This window comes from Clinocottus analis, unplaced genomic scaffold (assembly GCF_023055335.1).
Source record: "Clinocottus analis isolate CAN_PGR_092001 unplaced genomic scaffold, fCliAna1.0.p SCAF_2, whole genome shotgun sequence".
Lineage (NCBI taxonomy): Eukaryota > Metazoa > Chordata > Actinopteri > Perciformes > Cottidae > Clinocottus > Clinocottus analis.
Genome location: NW_027175931.1, coordinates 2167962 through 2185402, shown reverse-complemented (window position 1 = coordinate 2185402; position 17441 = coordinate 2167962). Strand labels below are relative to the sequence as shown.

At 48.3% G+C, this 17441-nt stretch overlaps 2 protein-coding genes across 9 annotated transcripts in view; both read left to right on the top strand.

The window, feature by feature from the left end:
* The window catches only part of LOC137790991 (eukaryotic translation initiation factor 4 gamma 1-like), a 30590-nt gene extending 22215 nt beyond the window's left edge, over positions 1 to 8375 (top strand). For 7 of the 8 annotated variants that reach the window (XM_068585660.1, XM_068585659.1, XM_068585657.1 and 4 more), the window contains 15 exons: positions 331 to 483; positions 583 to 819; positions 914 to 1018; positions 1676 to 1993; positions 2102 to 2213; positions 2320 to 2437; positions 3180 to 3642; positions 3767 to 3939; positions 4959 to 5084; positions 5197 to 5278; positions 5806 to 5904; positions 5996 to 6148; positions 6497 to 6578; positions 6730 to 6870; positions 7384 to 8375. In XM_068585660.1, the coding sequence (XP_068441761.1) occupies positions 331 to 483; positions 583 to 819; positions 914 to 1018; positions 1676 to 1993; positions 2102 to 2213; positions 2320 to 2437; positions 3180 to 3642; positions 3767 to 3939; positions 4959 to 5084; positions 5197 to 5278; positions 5806 to 5904; positions 5996 to 6148; positions 6497 to 6578; positions 6730 to 6870; positions 7384 to 7574 (2553 nt within the window). In that variant the 3' untranslated portion in view covers positions 7575 to 8375. The remainder of the gene's footprint in view (positions 1 to 330; positions 484 to 582; positions 820 to 913; positions 1019 to 1675; positions 1994 to 2101; positions 2214 to 2319; positions 2438 to 3179; positions 3643 to 3766; positions 3940 to 4958; positions 5085 to 5196; positions 5279 to 5805; positions 5905 to 5995; positions 6149 to 6496; positions 6579 to 6729; positions 6871 to 7383) is intronic. The other variant, XM_068585661.1, reaches the window with a different exon arrangement.
* A 156-nt stretch (positions 8376 to 8531) lies between these two features.
* LOC137791128 (eukaryotic translation initiation factor 4 gamma 1-like) lies at positions 8532 to 15935 on the top strand. The gene is made up of 10 exons (XM_068585843.1): positions 8532 to 10834; positions 11016 to 11291; positions 12048 to 12197; positions 12297 to 12533; positions 12636 to 12740; positions 13418 to 13735; positions 13854 to 14006; positions 14684 to 14765; positions 14943 to 15083; positions 15319 to 15935. Exons 1-10 carry the CDS (start codon positions 9821 to 9823, stop codon positions 15501 to 15503), a joined length of 2661 nt encoding a protein of 886 aa, XP_068441944.1. The 5' UTR covers positions 8532 to 9820; the 3' UTR covers positions 15504 to 15935.
* Positions 15936 to 17441: the final 1506 nt, after the last annotated feature.

The following is a 17441-nucleotide window of genomic DNA, read 5'->3' as shown; positions in this document are numbered from 1 at the left end:
GGCGACTCCTCTGGTTGTATAGAAGTCGTTAAAGCTTCTTTATTTATTACTGTTTGGTATCAAATTAAAGATAAAAATCAGGGCTACAATGATAAATAATCCCCATGTACAACCTCTAAAGACAACTCAAATGATAAATAGGATTAGGGGTGAGGGTTTAAATAGGATGGATGTTTTTTGAGGTGTTGTAATATTAAGCAGCGCTTAGGCTAATATACATTTCTATGTGACCAAGATACATTTAACTCGTACAAAACATATAACTACGCTGTGTCCTCTCCTGCAATTAAAAAAAAACAATGTTTAATGTCTTTAATGCTTGTTTTTCAGCTTAAAGTCCAGACCACAGACACAGAGAAGCCGGGATCCACTGTGAACTTCCGCAAGCTGCTGCTGAACCGATGCCAGAAGGAGTTCGAAAAGGACAAAGACGACGACGAGATCTTTGAGAGGAAGCAGAACGAGCTGGACGCCGCCACGGTGGTAAAGCGCCGCCTCGTAAACTTATTATACATAATGTATGTACTGTATTTGTTTCACGCGGCTGACCCCGTCCCTTCCTCTCTAAATATGAAATTTCAGCCGGAGGAGAAGCAGCGGCTCACCGTGGAGCTCCAGCTCGCCAAAGACATCGCCAGGAGGCGCTCGCTGGGCAACATCAAGTTCATCGGCGAGCTGTTCAAGCTCAAGATGCTCACGGAGGTCATCATGCACGACTGCATCGTGAAGCTGCTCAAGAACCACGACGCCGAGTCCCTGGAGTGCCTGTGCAGACTGCTGTCCACCATCGGCAAGGACCTGGACTTCGAGAAGGCCAAGGTACGACACACACACACACACACACACACACACACACGCTCGTGCTGATGGATGAGTGTAAGTAGACTGACCTGACTGCGGCGTTCCTCCTCAGCCTCGTATGGACCAGTACTTCACTCAGATGGAGAAAATCATCAAGGACAAGAAGACCTCGTCCAGGATCCGCTTCATGCTGCAGGATGTGATCGACCTTCGACGGGTAACGCGTCTACACAACACAAACGCACACTCGCATGACCTTCCTTCGTAGTTTGAGGCAACCGTCTCTCTTCTAGTTGCTCGTACGCCACACAAGGCCTCTAAGTGTTTTCATTTTATTTGCGTCTCAAGGTCGCATCCGGTACATTTTGCACTTGTTGCCAGTCCGGTGTAGTCGAAAGCTTTTGTCTCTGAAGAGCCGTTGCAGTGCTACAAAACCTGCTGTCTTCGGTGTTTTTGTGTGTGTGTTTTTTTTAACAAGCTAAAAATCTCAGTCAGCACATCGGCCCGGTTTGACCGTGAAACACGGCCACTTCGTTCTACACTTTCCAGGCAAAAAAAGTTGAGTCGCGAGGACGTCGGGCTCTTGATCCTTTTTATTTGGGGGGTTTTCTAGTTTCTCCCCGAGACGCCGTCAAAAAACTACACAAAAACTTTTTTTAGGGCCTCAGATGCCTTTTTAGGTGGAGCAACTCGACCAATAGGAAGATCGGTGGTTCATTTCGGCCGCTTGCCGTCGTCGTGTGAACGTTATTACACTTTGCATCCATTTGGTTTACTTTATATTGACGAAACACAACTTTAAATCATGTCAAAGTGTCCACGTCACCTCAACAATGTCTCCTTCCCTCCCTCCTTCCCTCCCTTCCTCCCTCAGAGCTCTTGGGTTCCCCGGCGAGGCGACCAGGGCCCCAAGACCATCGAACAGATCCACAAAGACGCCGAGCTGGAGGAGCACAGGGAGCAGATGAAGGTGCAGAACCTCATGTCCAGGGCCCCGGGCCCCGGAGGCCGTGGTGGTGGAGGTGGAGGAGGAGGAGGGGGTGGAGGAGGTGGAGGAGGAGGAGGAGGAGGTCGCGGTGGCTCTCACAACCCCGGCCGCACCAACCCTCCCCCGGACGACGGCTGGAACACGGTGCCCATCTCCACCAAGAACCGACCCATCGACACCTCTCGCCTTAGCAAAATCACAAAGGTAGGAGGGAAAACCCTTTTTCCATCACTTCACCCGGACCCTGACGCATCGGAGCTATCCGTTTTTATGTAATTGGCGTGTCTCACCGTCCAGTTTCTTCTTTTTCAGACTCCCGTTCTCGACTTCAACAACCAGCTGCTCGCCCCCGGCGGTAAAGGCACCTGGGGGAGTTGGGGAAAGGGCAGCAGCGGCGGCACCACCGCCAAACCCGCAGAAGCCGGTGGGTTTCGCAGCCCGGTTGGGATGCATGTAGCTCGTCGAGCGCCCCGCACCTGAAGCTCAACATGTCGTGTTTGTGGTTGTTTTTTTTGTCTCCTCCCCTCCAGGCACCCCGGAGCCAGGCGGCCGTCCGGCCACCAGCACCGTCAACCGGTTCTCGGCCTTGCAGCAGGCGGCGGCGTCCTCGGGCGCGGCCCAGGACTCGGACCGACGAGTTCCTCAGAGGTGAGACACGGTGACGCCGATCTCAAAGAGCTCTCGGCACAGAGTTTTACAGTTGTGGGTTTTTGTTGTAAGACATGGGAAGCCCCCCCCCCCCCTTAAAACCCTGAAAACCCGGTTTTAAGTTAGTAAAATCCCTGTTAACGGTTCTGCTGTCGGCACTTGAAAAAGTTATGGAGTGAGATCTCCTCTCTTCTCTCGGCCTCTTTGTTTGTTTTTTTTCTCACAAAATATTCAAAAATAACCCATAAGAGCATCGATAAGTAACCGAACCGTGAAGCAGAATCAATAAGCAGGGTTCTTACGGTCATGGTAAAAACCTGGAAAAGTCATGTGGAATTGAAAAATGTCCAGGCCTGGAAAGGTCCTTGAAAAAAAAAACAAGTTTAGTTATGGATATGTATAAAGTCATGGAAAAGTCATCAATTTAAACCAAATTGTATGACTTTAGAAGTCCTGGAAATGTGGTTTGAAGTCCTGGAAATGTGGTTTGAAGTCCTGGAAATGTGGTTTGAAGTCCTGGAAATGTGGTTTGAAGTCCTGGAAATGTGGTTTGAAGTCCTGGAAATGTGGTTGGAAGTCCTGGAAATGTGGTTGGAAGTCCTGGAAATGTGGTTGGAAGTCCTGGAAATGGGGTTTGAAGTCCTGGAAATGGGGTTTAAAGTCCTGGAAAGTTGGTTTAATTATGGAAAAGTCATACGAGTCTCTTCCCCTGACCCTCCGCCTCTTCTCTTCCTCCTCGCAGGAACAGCTCGAGTCGAGAGCGCGGCGAACGCTTCGAGCGCTCCGCCGAGCGCGGCGGCGGCGGCAGCGGCTTCGACCGCAGCCGGCTGCAGGTCACCAAGCGCAGCTTCAGCCGCGAGACGGAGGAGCGCAGCCGGGACCGCGAGCAGCGCGGCTCGGCCGACCCCGTCCGCCGGGTGGCGAGCATGACGGACGACCGGGGCAGCCGGGACCGGGACCGAGCCAGGAGCAAAGAGAGCGGTGGGCATCGGACACCCGGACTCTACGCGCTTGAGATTAACGGAGTTTTAAATAAAAGTTCTGGCGGTATAATTTGTGCGTTCTTGTTTTGTGCGTCAACAGTGAAGCGCGAGAAAGCTGCGACCCCTCCCCCGACCCCCGCCAAGCCCGCCATGACGGAGGAGGAGCTGAGCAAGAAGTCCACAGCCATCATCGAGGAGTACCTCCACATCAACGACATGAAGGTATGAAAAAGGAAAACCGTGTGACGCGGGAATATTAAAAAAAAAAAAATGTCCGCCTCGTTTAGGAAAAAAAAAAAAGTACCCAGTGTTACGTCGTTGCAACAATGTGTGTGTTGTTGTACAGGAGGCGCTGCAGTGCGTGCAGGAGATGAACAGCGCGCAGCTGCTCTTCGTGTTCGTGCGAAACGGGCTGGAGTCGACGCTGGAGCGCAGCGCCATCGTCAGGGAGCGCATGGGACTGCTGCTGCTGCAGCTCGTCAAGACCAACGTGCTGCAAACGCAGCAGTACTACAACGGGTCAGTGCGGTCATGTTGTGTGTCTTAAAGCTGCATTCTCTCTCCTGACCACCAGGGGGCGACTCCTCTGGTTGTATAGAAGTCTATGCTTCATGTGTTAAAGCTGCATTCTCTCTCCTGACCACCAGGGGGCGACTCCTCTGGTTGTATAGAAGTTTATGCTTCATGTGTTAAAGCTGCATTCTCTCTCCTGACCACCAGGGGGCGACTCCTCTGGTTGTATAGAAGTCTATGCTTCATGTGTTAACGCTGCATTCTCTCTCCTGACCACCAGGGGGCGACTCCTCTGGTTGTATAGAAGTCTATGCTTCATGTGTTAAAGCTGCATTCTCTCTCCTGACCACCAGGGGGCGACTCCTCTGGTTGTATAGAAGTCTATGCTTCATGTGTTAAAGCTGCATTCTCTCTCCTGACCACCAGGGGGCGACTCCTCTGGTTGTATAGAAGTCTATGCTTCATGTGTTAAAGCTGCATTCTCTCTCCTGACCACCAGGGGGCGGCTCCTCTGGTTGTATAGAAGTCTATGCTTCATGTGTTAAAGCTGCATTCTCTCTCCTGACCACCAGGGGGCGACTCCTCTGGTTGTATAGAAGTCTATGCTTCATGTGTTAAAGCTGCATTCTCTCTCCTGACCAGCAGGGGGCGACTCCTCTGGTTGTATAGAAGTCTATGCTTCATGTGTTAAAGCTGCATTCTCTCTCCTGACCACCAGGGGGCGACTCCTCTGGTTGTATAGAAGTCTATGCTTCATGTGTTAAAGCTGCATTCTCTCTCCTGACCAGCAGAGGCTTTTTTAGAGTCCAAATCAAATAAAAAAGAAGCCCAGAGGGGAAATGTCAGCTTCTAAGCGGTTAAGCTGAAACCTTCAAAACCAATATAAGCCAAAGAAAATGAGAACAGTCTGTTTGCGTCAACGTGGTGCCATATTGCTCCGTTTCACCATCTGCCTTTTGAACTTATTCTGCATTCTTTAAACCTTGAATAAACTTTTCTGTGTGTGTGTGTGTGTGTTTCCTCAGGCTTCAGGAAATCCTGGAAGTGGCTGAAGACATGTCGATAGACATCCCCCACATCTGGCTGTACCTGGCCGAACAGATCACTCCCATGCTGCACGAGGGAGGCATCCCCATGGGGGAGCTTTTCAGGTCAGGCCTCACTTAAGCCCCTCCCTCCCTGAACAAATACACGGGGGATGTGTGAGATGACCTTCTGGCTGTTTGATGTCTGACCATGTCTTTTGTGCTGGTGGTCCTGCAGGGAGATTTCAAAGCCTCTGATCCCTCAGGGGCAAGCTGGAGTCCTGCTGGCCCAGATCCTCACTTTACTCTGCAAAGGAATGGTGAGAAGCACCTATTATCCTTTCACAGGGGTTCGTACGGTCATGGAAATTTGGTTAAAGTCCTGGAAAGGTCATGGAAACTTGTTTAAATTCATGGACAAGTCATGGAAATTTGTTTTAAGCCATGGAAAAGTCTTGAAAATATGTTTAAAGTCATGGAAATTGGTTTGAATTTATGAAAAAGGTCATGGAAATTTGTTTAAAGCCAGTGACGTTTGGTTTAAAGTCATGGAAAAGTCATGGAAACTTGTTTAAAGTCATGGAAAATGTATTCAAATTCATGGAAAAGTCTTGAAAATGTGTTTTTAAAGTCATGGAAATTAGTTTAAATGTATAAGAAAAGTCATGGAAATTTGGTTTAAAGTCATGGAAAAGTCTGGAAATGTGTTTAAATTGGTCAAATTGTGTTTGAACCCTTCTTTGTATCTATCTTTGCATAACAACCTGTGAGTGATGACCGCGTTGCTGCAGCTGCAGGGTTGCAGGCGCGTCCCATAAGTCTCACACCGTCTGCTTCTCCTCACTAGAGCCATAAGAAGGCCGGCGCCATGTGGAGGGAGGCCGGCCTCCGATGGAAAGACTTCCTGCCCGAAGACGAGGACGTCAACAAGTTTGTGACGGAGCAGGTGAGAGGAGGTGGAGGCCGGTGAGAAGAGGTGGAGGGAGGTGGAGGGAGGTGGAGCCGCCTGACGCCTGTTCCTTTGTCTCGTCCACCAGAAGGTGGAGTTCACGCTGTGCGGCGAGTCGAAGGAGGACGAGGACGAGGAGACGAGCAAGAAGAAGGAGCTGAGCTCTGAGGAGCTCACCAAGCAGCTGGAGAAGCTGATCCAGGACCAGGCCGACGACCAGAGGATCTACGACTGGGTCGAGGTGCGTGTGTGTGTGTGTGTGTGTGTGTGTGTGTCTCTATCACTGCGTGTGTCTGTGTGTCTATCCCTGCGCGTCTGTGTATCCCTGCATGTGTGTTTGTGTGTATTCCTGGGTGTGTCTGTGTGTGTGTGTCTGCTTGCCCTGCGTGTGTCTGCGTGTGTGTGTGTCTGCTTGTGTGTGTGTGTCTGCGTGTGTGTATCTCTGTCGCAGTGTGTTTAAGTCACTTCGGTCAGAAGGAGTTCAGAGCAGTTGCAGACGACTCTTACTTACAAACAACCCAACACGTCCTGATGACCCCGAGTGTGAACGCTGTTGTGTGTTGTGTGTTGTGTGCGTCTCCCTGTGCAGGCCAACCTGGACGAGCAGCAGACGTCCTCCAACATGTTCGTCAGAGCGCTGATGACCTGCGTCTGCCAGGCGGCGGTCGTCTGTGAGTCGGCCATTCTGTGCCTTTTTCACGTCCCTCTTTTCTTTCTTAAAGTCTAGTCTTTAAACTGAACTCTCTCCCTCTCTCTCTCTCTCTCTCTCTCTCTCTCTCTCTCTCTCTCTCTCTCTCTCTCTCTGTCTCTCTCTCTCTGCAGGCGAGAACCCCAACAAGGTGGACGGCGAGCAGATCAAGCAGCGCGCCAACGTGCTGCACAAATACCTGACGGACGAGCAGAAGGAGCTGCAGGCGCTGTACGCCGTGCAGGCGCTGATGGTGCAGCTGGAGCAGCCGGCCAGTGAGCGCTTCTTCTTCTTCTTCTTCTTCTTTGTCGTCTTCTTCTTCTTCTTCTTCTCCATGTTCTGTTTTCTGCAAAAAATAATAATTATGTAGGCGGAAAGACTTCAAGATATGAAGAGGACCCGAGTCTTTAATTTGTGTTGTGCGCCATCGTCTTTCCTCCTAACCAGTAGCGTATGCAGTGTTAACACAATATTTTAACTGGTACTTTATTAAAATAGACGTTGTGTTGCAGATTCACTCCTTTTTTTTTAGTTTGCGTTTGCAACTTTACCCAATTAAAGACAAATTAGCTCCGTTTTTAGAGTTTTAAAAGGACCAGTGCGTCTAGAAAGTGAGGACTACGGTGGCCTGCGAGGTCAAAACGTTGTCTCTCGAGCCGGTGTTTGGTTTGTCCGCTCGGGGCTTCCATAGATTAGATACGAGGAGCAAAACTAAAACTTTTTTTCGCATGATTATACGCTAAATCCTCATCCCCCCTCACCCCCCCTCGTCTCTCTCTCTCCTCCAGATCTGCTGCGCATGTTCTTCGACACGCTGTACGACGAGGACGTGATCAAGGAGGAGGCCTTCTACCGGTGGGAGTCCAGCAAAGACCCCGCCGAGCAGCAGGGCAAGGGCGTGGCCCTGAAGTCCGTCACCGCCTTCTTCACTTGGCTGCGCGAAGCCGAGGACGAGGACGAGTCCGACAACAACAGCTAGAGGAGGGAGGAGGAGAAGGAGGAGGGAGGAGGAGGGAGGAGGAGACCCTCGGACCGCTGGGAGGAGCTGGTGGGAGTCGGGAGAGGATCTGTGGAGGATTCAGAAGACTCTGAATCGGCAACAAAAACTAAACTTCTGCATAAACAGAATAAAAAGAGAAGAATCTTCAACGGGAGAGATTGTATTTTTGGATCGAACGTTCGATCGTGTTTTTTTTTTTGTTTTTTTTTCGTTCTGGGTTTTTGTTGCGCAACTGAATGTCTTTTTTTGAAATAAATTTTAAAAAAAACACCGGATTAAATAGAGAGAATAGATACAAGAGAGAGAGAGAATGCTGAGACGCGTTTACAAGCCACGGGAGATGAAGACGTTTCCTTCAGTATTTTATTTTGAAAGTTTATCTCCCTTTTTTTTTTTTTTTTTTTTAAAAGGCTCGTCTTCGCCACGGCAACACTATTCAAGACGCTTCATGACAGATATAAAAAAAACGAAACTTTAAAAAAAGAAAAAAAGGCTGTTCACATTTATATTTTTGATGACATCATCCTTTATCGCGTGAACGCGTTTCGTTGCGCGCAACATTTTTTTTTCTTCTTTTGGATCTACGTCATGTAGACGCTAACTCTTTTCTTTTGTGTGTGTGTGTGTGTGTGTTTTTCCAGTGTTGGATGGTTGGAGTGTGTGTGTGTGTGTGTGTGTGTGTGTGTGTGTGTGTTTTTTATAATAAAATATGAAAAAAACACAAAAAAAACAAACGAGTGCGGAGAGACAAAGTGATGCTCGAGGACTCCGCACAGACTTTCATGAGGACGGTGTCACCGAGGAGCGAATGAACTTTTGACCATTTTGCTGCTTTTATTGGGGGGGGAGGAAGAGGAGGAGGAGGAGGAGGAGGAAGGGGGAGAGGGTGACGACTCTTCCCCCGACGCCCCTCCCCCCCCTAAACACACCCTCTCCCGTGTTGTCCGACGTTTGCTGCGCTTCAAACAAACTGACTGAGTGAAAGGAAGCGAGCGCCTCCTGCAGGAGAGAAAAAAAGCCTGTTGTCGGATTTTTAAGAAAAACTACAAAAAAAAAAGTGCTGAAACTTGAATAAAAAAAGTATACAGACAGAAATCCACTTTATTGAAGAAAAAAAAAAAAAAAAACGGTGTTTAAAGAAGAAAGAAAGTTTAACAGGACGAATCCTTTTGGCCTTTTCTGCTTCCATGAGCAGAAATGCATTTTGTTTTTGTTCAGGAGAGTTCTGTAAATATATAAATGTTCTTTTCTCAAAGAATAACAACGCGACCGTTAAGATGTAAGTTGCTCCTCTGAAACGAAGTGGCAGTCTTTCCCACCCCTTGTATTTATATTTTCTCTCCTCAGCTCGGCAGAAGGTGCTTGTAATTAATCCACGAACCCAAGTTTCATTGATCACAATTTAAATTTGTAAATACTTTTTTGCTTTACTTTATTAAAAAAAAAGAAGATATTTAATTAAAGTACAATTAATGCCTCTTTTCACATCCAAACCTGGAAGAGATAATAAAGATTGTTGCCAATAAAAAGAAAAAAAATAAAATAAAAAATAAAAAAACCTTTTTACTTGCGTACTTTTTTTTGTGGAGACGGATTGTTTTCTCTATTCTGCCCGGCAACAGAGCGCTCCTGTTGTACGGTTACTGTCGGGGGCCTTCAAGCCGTTCAAGGACATGAGGTTGTAATATTAGCGGCATTTTAACACCACAAAATGCTGATGTTTCTCTCTTTCACACACACACACACACACACACTTGTTGTGTCTTCAGTGGCTCTGCTGGAAAGGGCTCTGGGCTTCATGCTATAAAACATGCGTTAGCTTGGTCAGGACTCTGGTGTCTGAGTTGTAATTATGTATTTTAACTAAAGGTAAGTGTTCATGTCGGCTGAAGTCAACGAGTCCGATCGAATGTAATATCCTTGTCCCCTTCCCCAAACAGAGATTACCTTCAAAAAGTTAAAATAATCCGTGTTTCTAACAGAGAAATGAGCTCCTTTGTAAACAAGTGTTAGTCTCTCTGACTGCTTCTCTTCCTGGTATGAACTGCAGCTTTACAGCCGCTCCCTGTCTCTACTTCCTGGTTCCCTCCCCTTCAGGTCTACAGTCTCATTGATTGGTTGGCAGCAGCTGACTCACTGCAGAGACGCATGTTCAGACCAGAGTTAACAGGAGAGTTGTTTCTGAAGAAGTGAAACTCAGACAGTCGTCGTCTTTGAGAGGTGAAATGGCAGAGGAAGGAGTTCAGCTGGACCGGCAAAGCTTCTCTTGTTCCATCTGTGTGGATCCGGTGGCTCTTCCTCTTCCCTGTGGAGCAGATCTAGTGGAGGAGCTGAAGACGCCTGGACTCCAAGCTGCTGCTGCTGATCACTGCTCTGCTGGACCTGAAGATGTGGCCTGTGATGTCTGCACTGGGAGGAGACTGAAGGCCTTCAAGTCCTGTCTGCAGTGTCTGGCCTCTTATTGTGAGCAACACCTCCAGCCTCATTATGAAGCGGCTACATTGAAGAAGCACAAGCTGGTGGAGCCCTCCGACAAGCTCCAGGAGAACATCTGCTCTCGTCACGACGAGGTGATGAAGATCTTCTGCCGTACTGATCAGCAGCGTATCTGTTATCTCTGCTTAATGGATGAACATAAAGGCCACGACACAGTCTCAGCTGCAGCAGAAAGGACCGAGAGGCAGAGAGAGCTGGAGGGGAGTCGACTCAACATCCAGCAGAGAATCCAGGACCGAGAGAAGGACCTGAAGCTGCTCCATCAGGAGGTGGAAGCCATCAATCTCTCTGCTGATAAAACAGTGGAGGACAGCGAGAAGACCTTCACCGAGCTGATCCGTCTCCTGGAGAACAGAAGCTCCGATGTGAAGCAGCAGGTCAGATCCCAGCAGAGAAGAGAAGTGAGTCGAGTCAGAGAGCTTCAGGAGAAGCTGGAGCAGGAGATCACTGAGCTGAAGAGGAACGACGCTGAGCTGCAGAAGCTCTCACACACAGAGGATCACAACCAGTTTCTACTCAGCTACCCCTCACTGCCACCACTCACTGAGTCTACACACTCATCCAGCATCAACGCCCGTCCTCTGAGACACTTTGAGGACGTGACAGCGGCTGTTTCACAAGTCAGAGATGAACTACAGGACGTCCTGAGAGAGAAAGTGGATGTTGTACTGCCACGACCGGAGCCCATGACCAGAGCTGCGTTCTTGAGATTTTCACATGCAATCACACTGGATCCAAACACGGTAAGCACACATCTGTTATTATCTGATGGGAACAGAAAACCAACATTAATGAGACAACAGTCTCATTCTAGTCACACAGACAGATTCAGTAGATGTCGGCAGGTCCGATTATACAGGCGTCTATTTAAATGTTTATTCTTTCAATCCAACTCTTGTCTCTCATTCATTTGTGTCATTTAAGGTTTACTGTATGCAGCTGAACAAGGCGGAGAAGGCGTGGAAGTCCTCCGCCCGCATTCGCCTGGAGGCCAAGACCCAGGAGCTGTTCAGGCGGTTACGCAGCATCCTCAACAAGCTGACGCCGCAGAAGTTCCAGCAGCTCATGAAGCAGGTGACGGAGCTGACCATAAACACCGAGGAGAGGCTGAAGGGAGTCATCGACCTCACCTTCGAGAAGGCCATCTCCGAGCCGCGCTACTCGGTGGCCTACGCCAACATGTGCCGCTGCCTTATGGGGGTGAGTGGCGCCGCATGCAGCGTGGAGACGTGTAGGATAAGCCTGAATGTTCGGTATCCAAGTATTAATATAATAGCTGAAAATATTTGAAAAATAGCTGAATATAGTTAAAAAAGCTGAATATAGCTGAATATATTTGAAATTAACAGAATAGCTGAACATAGTGGAATATAATTTAAAATAGCTAAATATAGCTAAATATATTTGAAAATAACAGAATAGCTGAATATAGCTGAAAATAGTTGAATATATGAAAATAGCTGAATATATATGAATATACTGGAATATAGTTTAAAATAGCTAAATATATTTGAAAATAACAGATGAGCCGAACATAGTGGAATATAATTTAAAATAGCTAAATATAGCTAAATATATTTGAAAATAACAGAATAGCTGAATACATCTGGAAATAGCTGAATTTATGAAAATAGCTGAATATCTGAACATACATGAAAACAGCTGAATATATGAAAATAGCGGAATACATGAAAATAAAAAAATAATAAAAAAAACTGCTTGAACTGTAACTTGGCAACATCTCGGCGAGATGCCCAGGCATCGGAGGTGGGAACTGGACGTGCCGGGACGTGCAACCGGATATGCCTCTATGAGGTGCCGGTGCCACGGTTTGAGCTTGCCCTCTCTCCGGTTGAATGCACTTATTGTAAGTCGCTTTGGATAAAAGCGTCAGCTATGAAAAATGTAATGCTACATCTAACTACACCAGTTATTTTTCTCTCTGCTCTTTTTCAGCTTAAAGTCCAGACCACAGACACAGAGAAGCCGGGATCCACTGTGAACTTCCGCAAGCTGCTGCTGAACCGATGCCAGAAGGAGTTCGAAAAGGACAAAGACGACGAGATCTTTGAGAGGAAGCAGAACGAGCTGGACGCCGCCACGGTGGTAAAGCGCCGCCTCGTAAACTTATTATACATAATGTATGTACTGTATTTGTTTCACGCGGCTGACCCCGTCCCTTCCTCTCTAAATATGAAATTTCAGCCGGAGGAGAAGCAGCGGCTCACCGTGGAGCTCCAGCTCGCCAAAGACATCGCCAGGAGGCGCTCGCTGGGCAACATCAAGTTCATCGGCGAGCTGTTCAAGCTCAAGATGCTCACGGAGGTCATCATGCACGACTGCATCGTGAAGCTGCTCAAGAACCACGACGCCGAGTCCCTGGAGTGCCTGTGCAGACTGCTGTCCACCATCGGCAAGGACCTGGACTTCGAGAAGGCCAAGGTACGACACACACACACACACACACACACACACACACACACACACGCTCGTGCTGATGGATGAGTGTAAGTGGACTGACCTGACTGCGGCGTTCCTCCTCAGCCTCGTATGGACCAGTACTTCACTCAGATAGAGCAAATCATCAAGGACAAGAAGACCTCGTCCAGGATCCGCTTCATGCTGCAGGATGTGATCGACCTTCGACGGGTAACGCGTCTACACAACACAAACGCACACACACACACACACACACACACACACACACACGTGAACCTTCGCCGCACCACGTTACATGACGTACAGGAGGCCGAGCGGCAACTAGACGAGCCTCATTGCCGAAACATCTCTGGTCACGTTGCTTTCAAACGACTGGATTTAGTCACGTTTCTCACCAACGCTAAGTTGTGTAAAAGTCGTGTAAATTAGTTATATTCGTGTGTTCATGACGTCACTTTTTGCTGTTTACACACACATTTCACACAACGTTTGCTCATGGACATTTGGTTAAGTCATGGATATTTGGTTCAAACAATTTTTTGACTGTGAAACACGACCACTTTGTCCTTCCTTTTTCAGACAAAAGAGTTGAGTCACGAGGAGGTCGGGCTCTGCTCCCGTGAGCACCGTCATGCAGTAATCCAGTGTTAACACCGTTAATACAAAACTACACAAAAATGTAAACCTTTTTTAGGGCTCAGATGCCTTTTTTAGGTGGAGCGACTCGACCAATAGGAAGATCGGTGGTTCGATTCGGCCAACATTATGTGAACGTTATTACACTTTGAATCCATTTGATTTACTTTCTATTTACGAGACACAACTTTAAATGATGTCAAAGGTTCAATGTCTCCTTCCCTCCCTCCTTCCCTCCCTTCCTCCCTCAGAGCTCTTGGGTTCCCCGGCGAGGCGACCAGGGCCCCAAGACCATCGAACAGATCCACAAAGACGCCGAGCTGGAGGAGCACAGGGAGCAGATGAAGGTGCAGAACCTCATGTCCAGGGCCCCGGGCCCCGGAGGCCGTGGTGGTGGAGGTGGAGGAGGAGGAGGTGGTGGAGGACGTGGAGGAGGAGGAGGAGGAGGTCGCGGTGGCTCTCACAACCCCGGCCGCACCAACCCTCCCCCGGACGACGGCTGGAACACGGTGCCCATCTCCACCAAGAACCGACCCATCGACACCTCTCGCCTTAGCAAAATCACAAAGGTAGGAGGGTTTTTAGGGGTTTTATCCCCCAAACAACCTGTGAGTGATGACCGCGTTGCTGCAGCTGGTGGAGGGAGGTGGAGCCGCCTGACGCCTGTTCCTTTGTCTCGTCCACCAGAAGGTGGAGTTCACGCTGTGCGGCGAGTCGAAGGAGGACGAGGACGAGGAGACGAGCAAGAAGAAGGAGCTGAGCTCTGAGGAGCTCACCAAGCAGCTGGAGAAGCTGATCCAGGACCAGGCCGACGACCAGAGGATCTACGACTGGGTCGAGGTGCGCGTGTGAAGGGGGATACTGCCATCTTTGTTTCCCTTGTGGTGACGTTCACCACCATTACCCTCTTTTCTTTTTGTGATGACTCGTTCCTAACGGAGAGAAACGACCCTGTAGCTTCATTGCTTCCTTTCTTATCTCCTGTAATCTTAAAGTCCACTAGAGCAGCCGTCCACAACCTTTTTTGCGCCACGGACCGGTTTCGTGTCAGACAATATTTTCACACCGTGGGCAATAAACATGACGTAATAAATATGATGTAGTAAACTGATGCGTCCGGCATGAAGCCATTATAAAGTGCATGAATAGACAACCTGATCTGGTTTCTCTGCAAGGAGCCGGGTTGAAGCAGACTTTCAAGTTTTGTTTTTTGGGGTAATGTATGTCAAGAGGCTCAGATGCACAAATGGATGTATCCGGTCCTTTTTCAAAATAAAACATTTTCCAGATTTTTTTTTTTTTTTCTTTTTAATTTTTTTACTTAAAATTTTTTTTAAAAAAATCATTCATTCTGTGTACCAACCGACCCGGGCCGCGGAAAATGAACGCGTAAATGAAGCCGACGCAGTGTGTTTATGAGTCACTTCGGTCAGAAGGAGTTGCCCTGCAAAAAAAAAAAAAAAGAAAATCTGATGAAACCCGAGTGTGTTGTGTGTTGTGTGCGTCTCCCTGTGCAGGCCAACCTGGACGAGCAGCAGACGTCCTCCAACATGTTCGTCAGAGCGCTGATGACCTGCGTCTGCCAGGCGGCGGTCGTCTGTGAGTCGGCCATTTTGTGCCTTTTTCACGTCCCTCTTTTCTTCCTTAAAGTCTAGTCTCTAAACTGAACTCTCTCTCTCTCTGTCTCTCTCTGTGTCTCTCTCTCTCTCTCTCTCTCTGTCTCTCTCTCTCTCTCTCTCTCTCTCTCTCTCTCTGTCTCTCTCTCTCTCTCTGCAGGCGAGAACCCCAACAAGGTGGACGGCGAGCAGATCAAGCAGCGCGCCAACGTGCTGCACAAATACCTGACGGACGAGCAGAAGGAGCTGCAGGCGCTGTACGCCGTGCAGGCGCTGATGGTGCAGCTGGAGCAGCCGGCCAGTGAGCGCTGCTTCTTCTTCTTCTTCTTCTTCTTCTTCTTCGTCTTCTTCTTTGTCGTCTTCTTCTTTTCACTCTCCATGTTTTGTTTTCTGCAAAAGAAAATAGTTTGTCCGCTCGGGGCTTCCGTGGATGTTTAGATACGAGGAGCAAAACTAAAAACACCAGATGCTTTTATTCAGATGATTATACGCTGAATCCTCATCCCCCCCTCCCCCCGTCTCTCTATCTCCTCCAGATCTGCTGCGCATGTTCTTCGACGCGCTGTACGACGAGGACGTGATCAAGGAGGAGGTCTTCTACCGGTGGGAGTCCAGCAAAGACCCCGCCGAGCAGCAGGGCAAGGGCGTGGCCCTGAAGTCCGTCACCGCCTTCTTCACTTGGCTGCGCGAAGCCGAGGACGAGTCCGACAACAACAGCTAGAGGACGAGGGAGCGAGGGAGGGAAGGAGGGAAGGAGGGGAGGAGGAGACCCTCGGACCGCTGTTCCCCTCCCTGCCAGACGGGGGTGCTGTTATGTTTGGCCGTGCTTTGTACTTTGTACTTGCAGGTGATTGGTCGGCGGTATTGTTGAGGATTGGCTTATCTAAACGACGAGTTCTTTTCCAAAGTTCTTTTCATTTTTCATTCTTCTTTATTGAATACAACTATGAAATTGTTTTCTATCCTGCTGCATTAATACGCTTTAGTGTTTAGTCTAAATATGGTCATGGTAGATGGATCCTGCAGTATACGGAAGACAGGTCTAAATGTGGCCATGGCAAAATGTATCCTGCTGCTTATCAACTTAGTATTTTGCATTTTTAATAACTAAGTACGAAGACGGTATTGAGCGTGTGAACCACAGACAGCGTTACTCACACTGATGTGAGGACACCTGTTCAGGGAATAAGAGATTTTTTAAACATATCTTACTTTTTAACTGTCTTTAAATCCTGCGGGGCTGACCCCCAAAGAAGGAAAGTTGCATGAAAAGTATTGTATGTATAATAACTCTTGTTAAAATAAATCTTCAGTCATCTACTGAAATGGGACTCGCATTTAACAGAAGGACTCGGCCTCTTCTGGCCCAGATGACCCACATAGACCCACAACCAGAACCTGGTGTTGGCCCCCTGTTTGTGTCCGTCACTCGCTTGTCCCGGACCCCTGAACGCATCGCGGTCCTAAAGCAGTGCGGTCGCTCAGTCAGCAGATTATTACGAACGAGGGACACATGAAGGACTCTTCCACACTGTGGACCCGTCATCCAGGTCCCTGTAATCCTGTGTGTGTGTGTGTGTGTGTGTGTGTGTGTGTGTGTGTGTGTGTGTGTGTGTGTGTGTGTACAGTCCAGGTGCTGCAGGAGGATAATCCCCAGAGGGTTTACTGACTGGCATCACAGATATTCTCCTCCTCTCATGTTCCTGTCTTCCTCGCTGCTGCGTCGGCATGTTTGGAGCGAACGTGTTTAATCTGAGGAAGCAAAGCTCGAGTTTTAATCTGTGAAATCCTTCATTTACACGCTGGTGAACACGAGGGAGACGAGAGGAGAGTGAGATCAAAAGAAGCTGCGATGTCCAAACATATCTCAGTTGTTATTCCGTGGTACTTAGTGGAGGTTATGGTGAGAACTACTGGATGCAGTGGTTGCTGCAAAGGTTTAATAAAAGATGTCTTCAAACAGACACTAGAGGGCGCCATTGCTCTGCAAGTAGAGAGTACGAGTGCTCAGTGGAGCAGGAGGTTTTTATCCCCTGACATTAAAGGACACAACGACACAACGCGTTGAGTTCTTGGTGATTATCAGCTCTTCATGTTGACAAATGTTCCATTTGTGTGAGAATTAAATTCATTTCTCTTTCTACCCCGAAACGAACCGATGTGTCGTGTTTGAGGATTTAAACGTGTGAACGAGGTCACGAGGTCACAAGGTCACGAGGTCACATGGTCACATGTTTACGTCACGTCTGTCAACGCTGAGTGTTTTATTCCACCGAGTCTCATTGATCCTCTCTGATGGCCTCTAGTGTGTGTGTGTGTGTGTGTGTTAGTGGTGTGAGTGTGTGAGTGAATATGCATGTGAGTTTGAGTGAGTGAGTGTGTGTGTGTATTTTAGAGTGTGTGAGTCTCAGAGTGTGAGTGTGTGAGACTGAGTGTGCATGTGAGTTTGAGCGAGTGTGTGTGTGTGTGACTGTTAGTATGTGTTACTGTTAGAGAGTGTGTGTGTGTGTGTGTGTGTGTGTGTGTGTGTGTGTGTGTGTGTGTGTGTGTGTGTGTGTGTGTTACGTTCTCTTTCTGGTTGCAGTAGTTTTCTTTTCCCTCCTCTTCGTCTTACAGGAGGTGAAGTGATGAAGCTCAGCATCAGCAGACGACCCAAACC

Coding starts and splice junctions, on each gene's coding strand:
- LOC137791128 (XM_068585843.1), top strand. CDS start 9,821: ATGGCAGAGGAAGGAGTTCAGCTGGACCGGCAAAGCTTCTCTTGTTCC. Junction 10,835..11,015: donor TCACACTGGATCCAAACACG/GTAAGCACACAT, acceptor GTGTCATTTAAG/GTTTACTGTATGCAGCTGAA. Junction 13,736..13,853: donor GCCTTAGCAAAATCACAAAG/GTAGGAGGGTTT, acceptor CTCGTCCACCAG/AAGGTGGAGTTCACGCTGTG.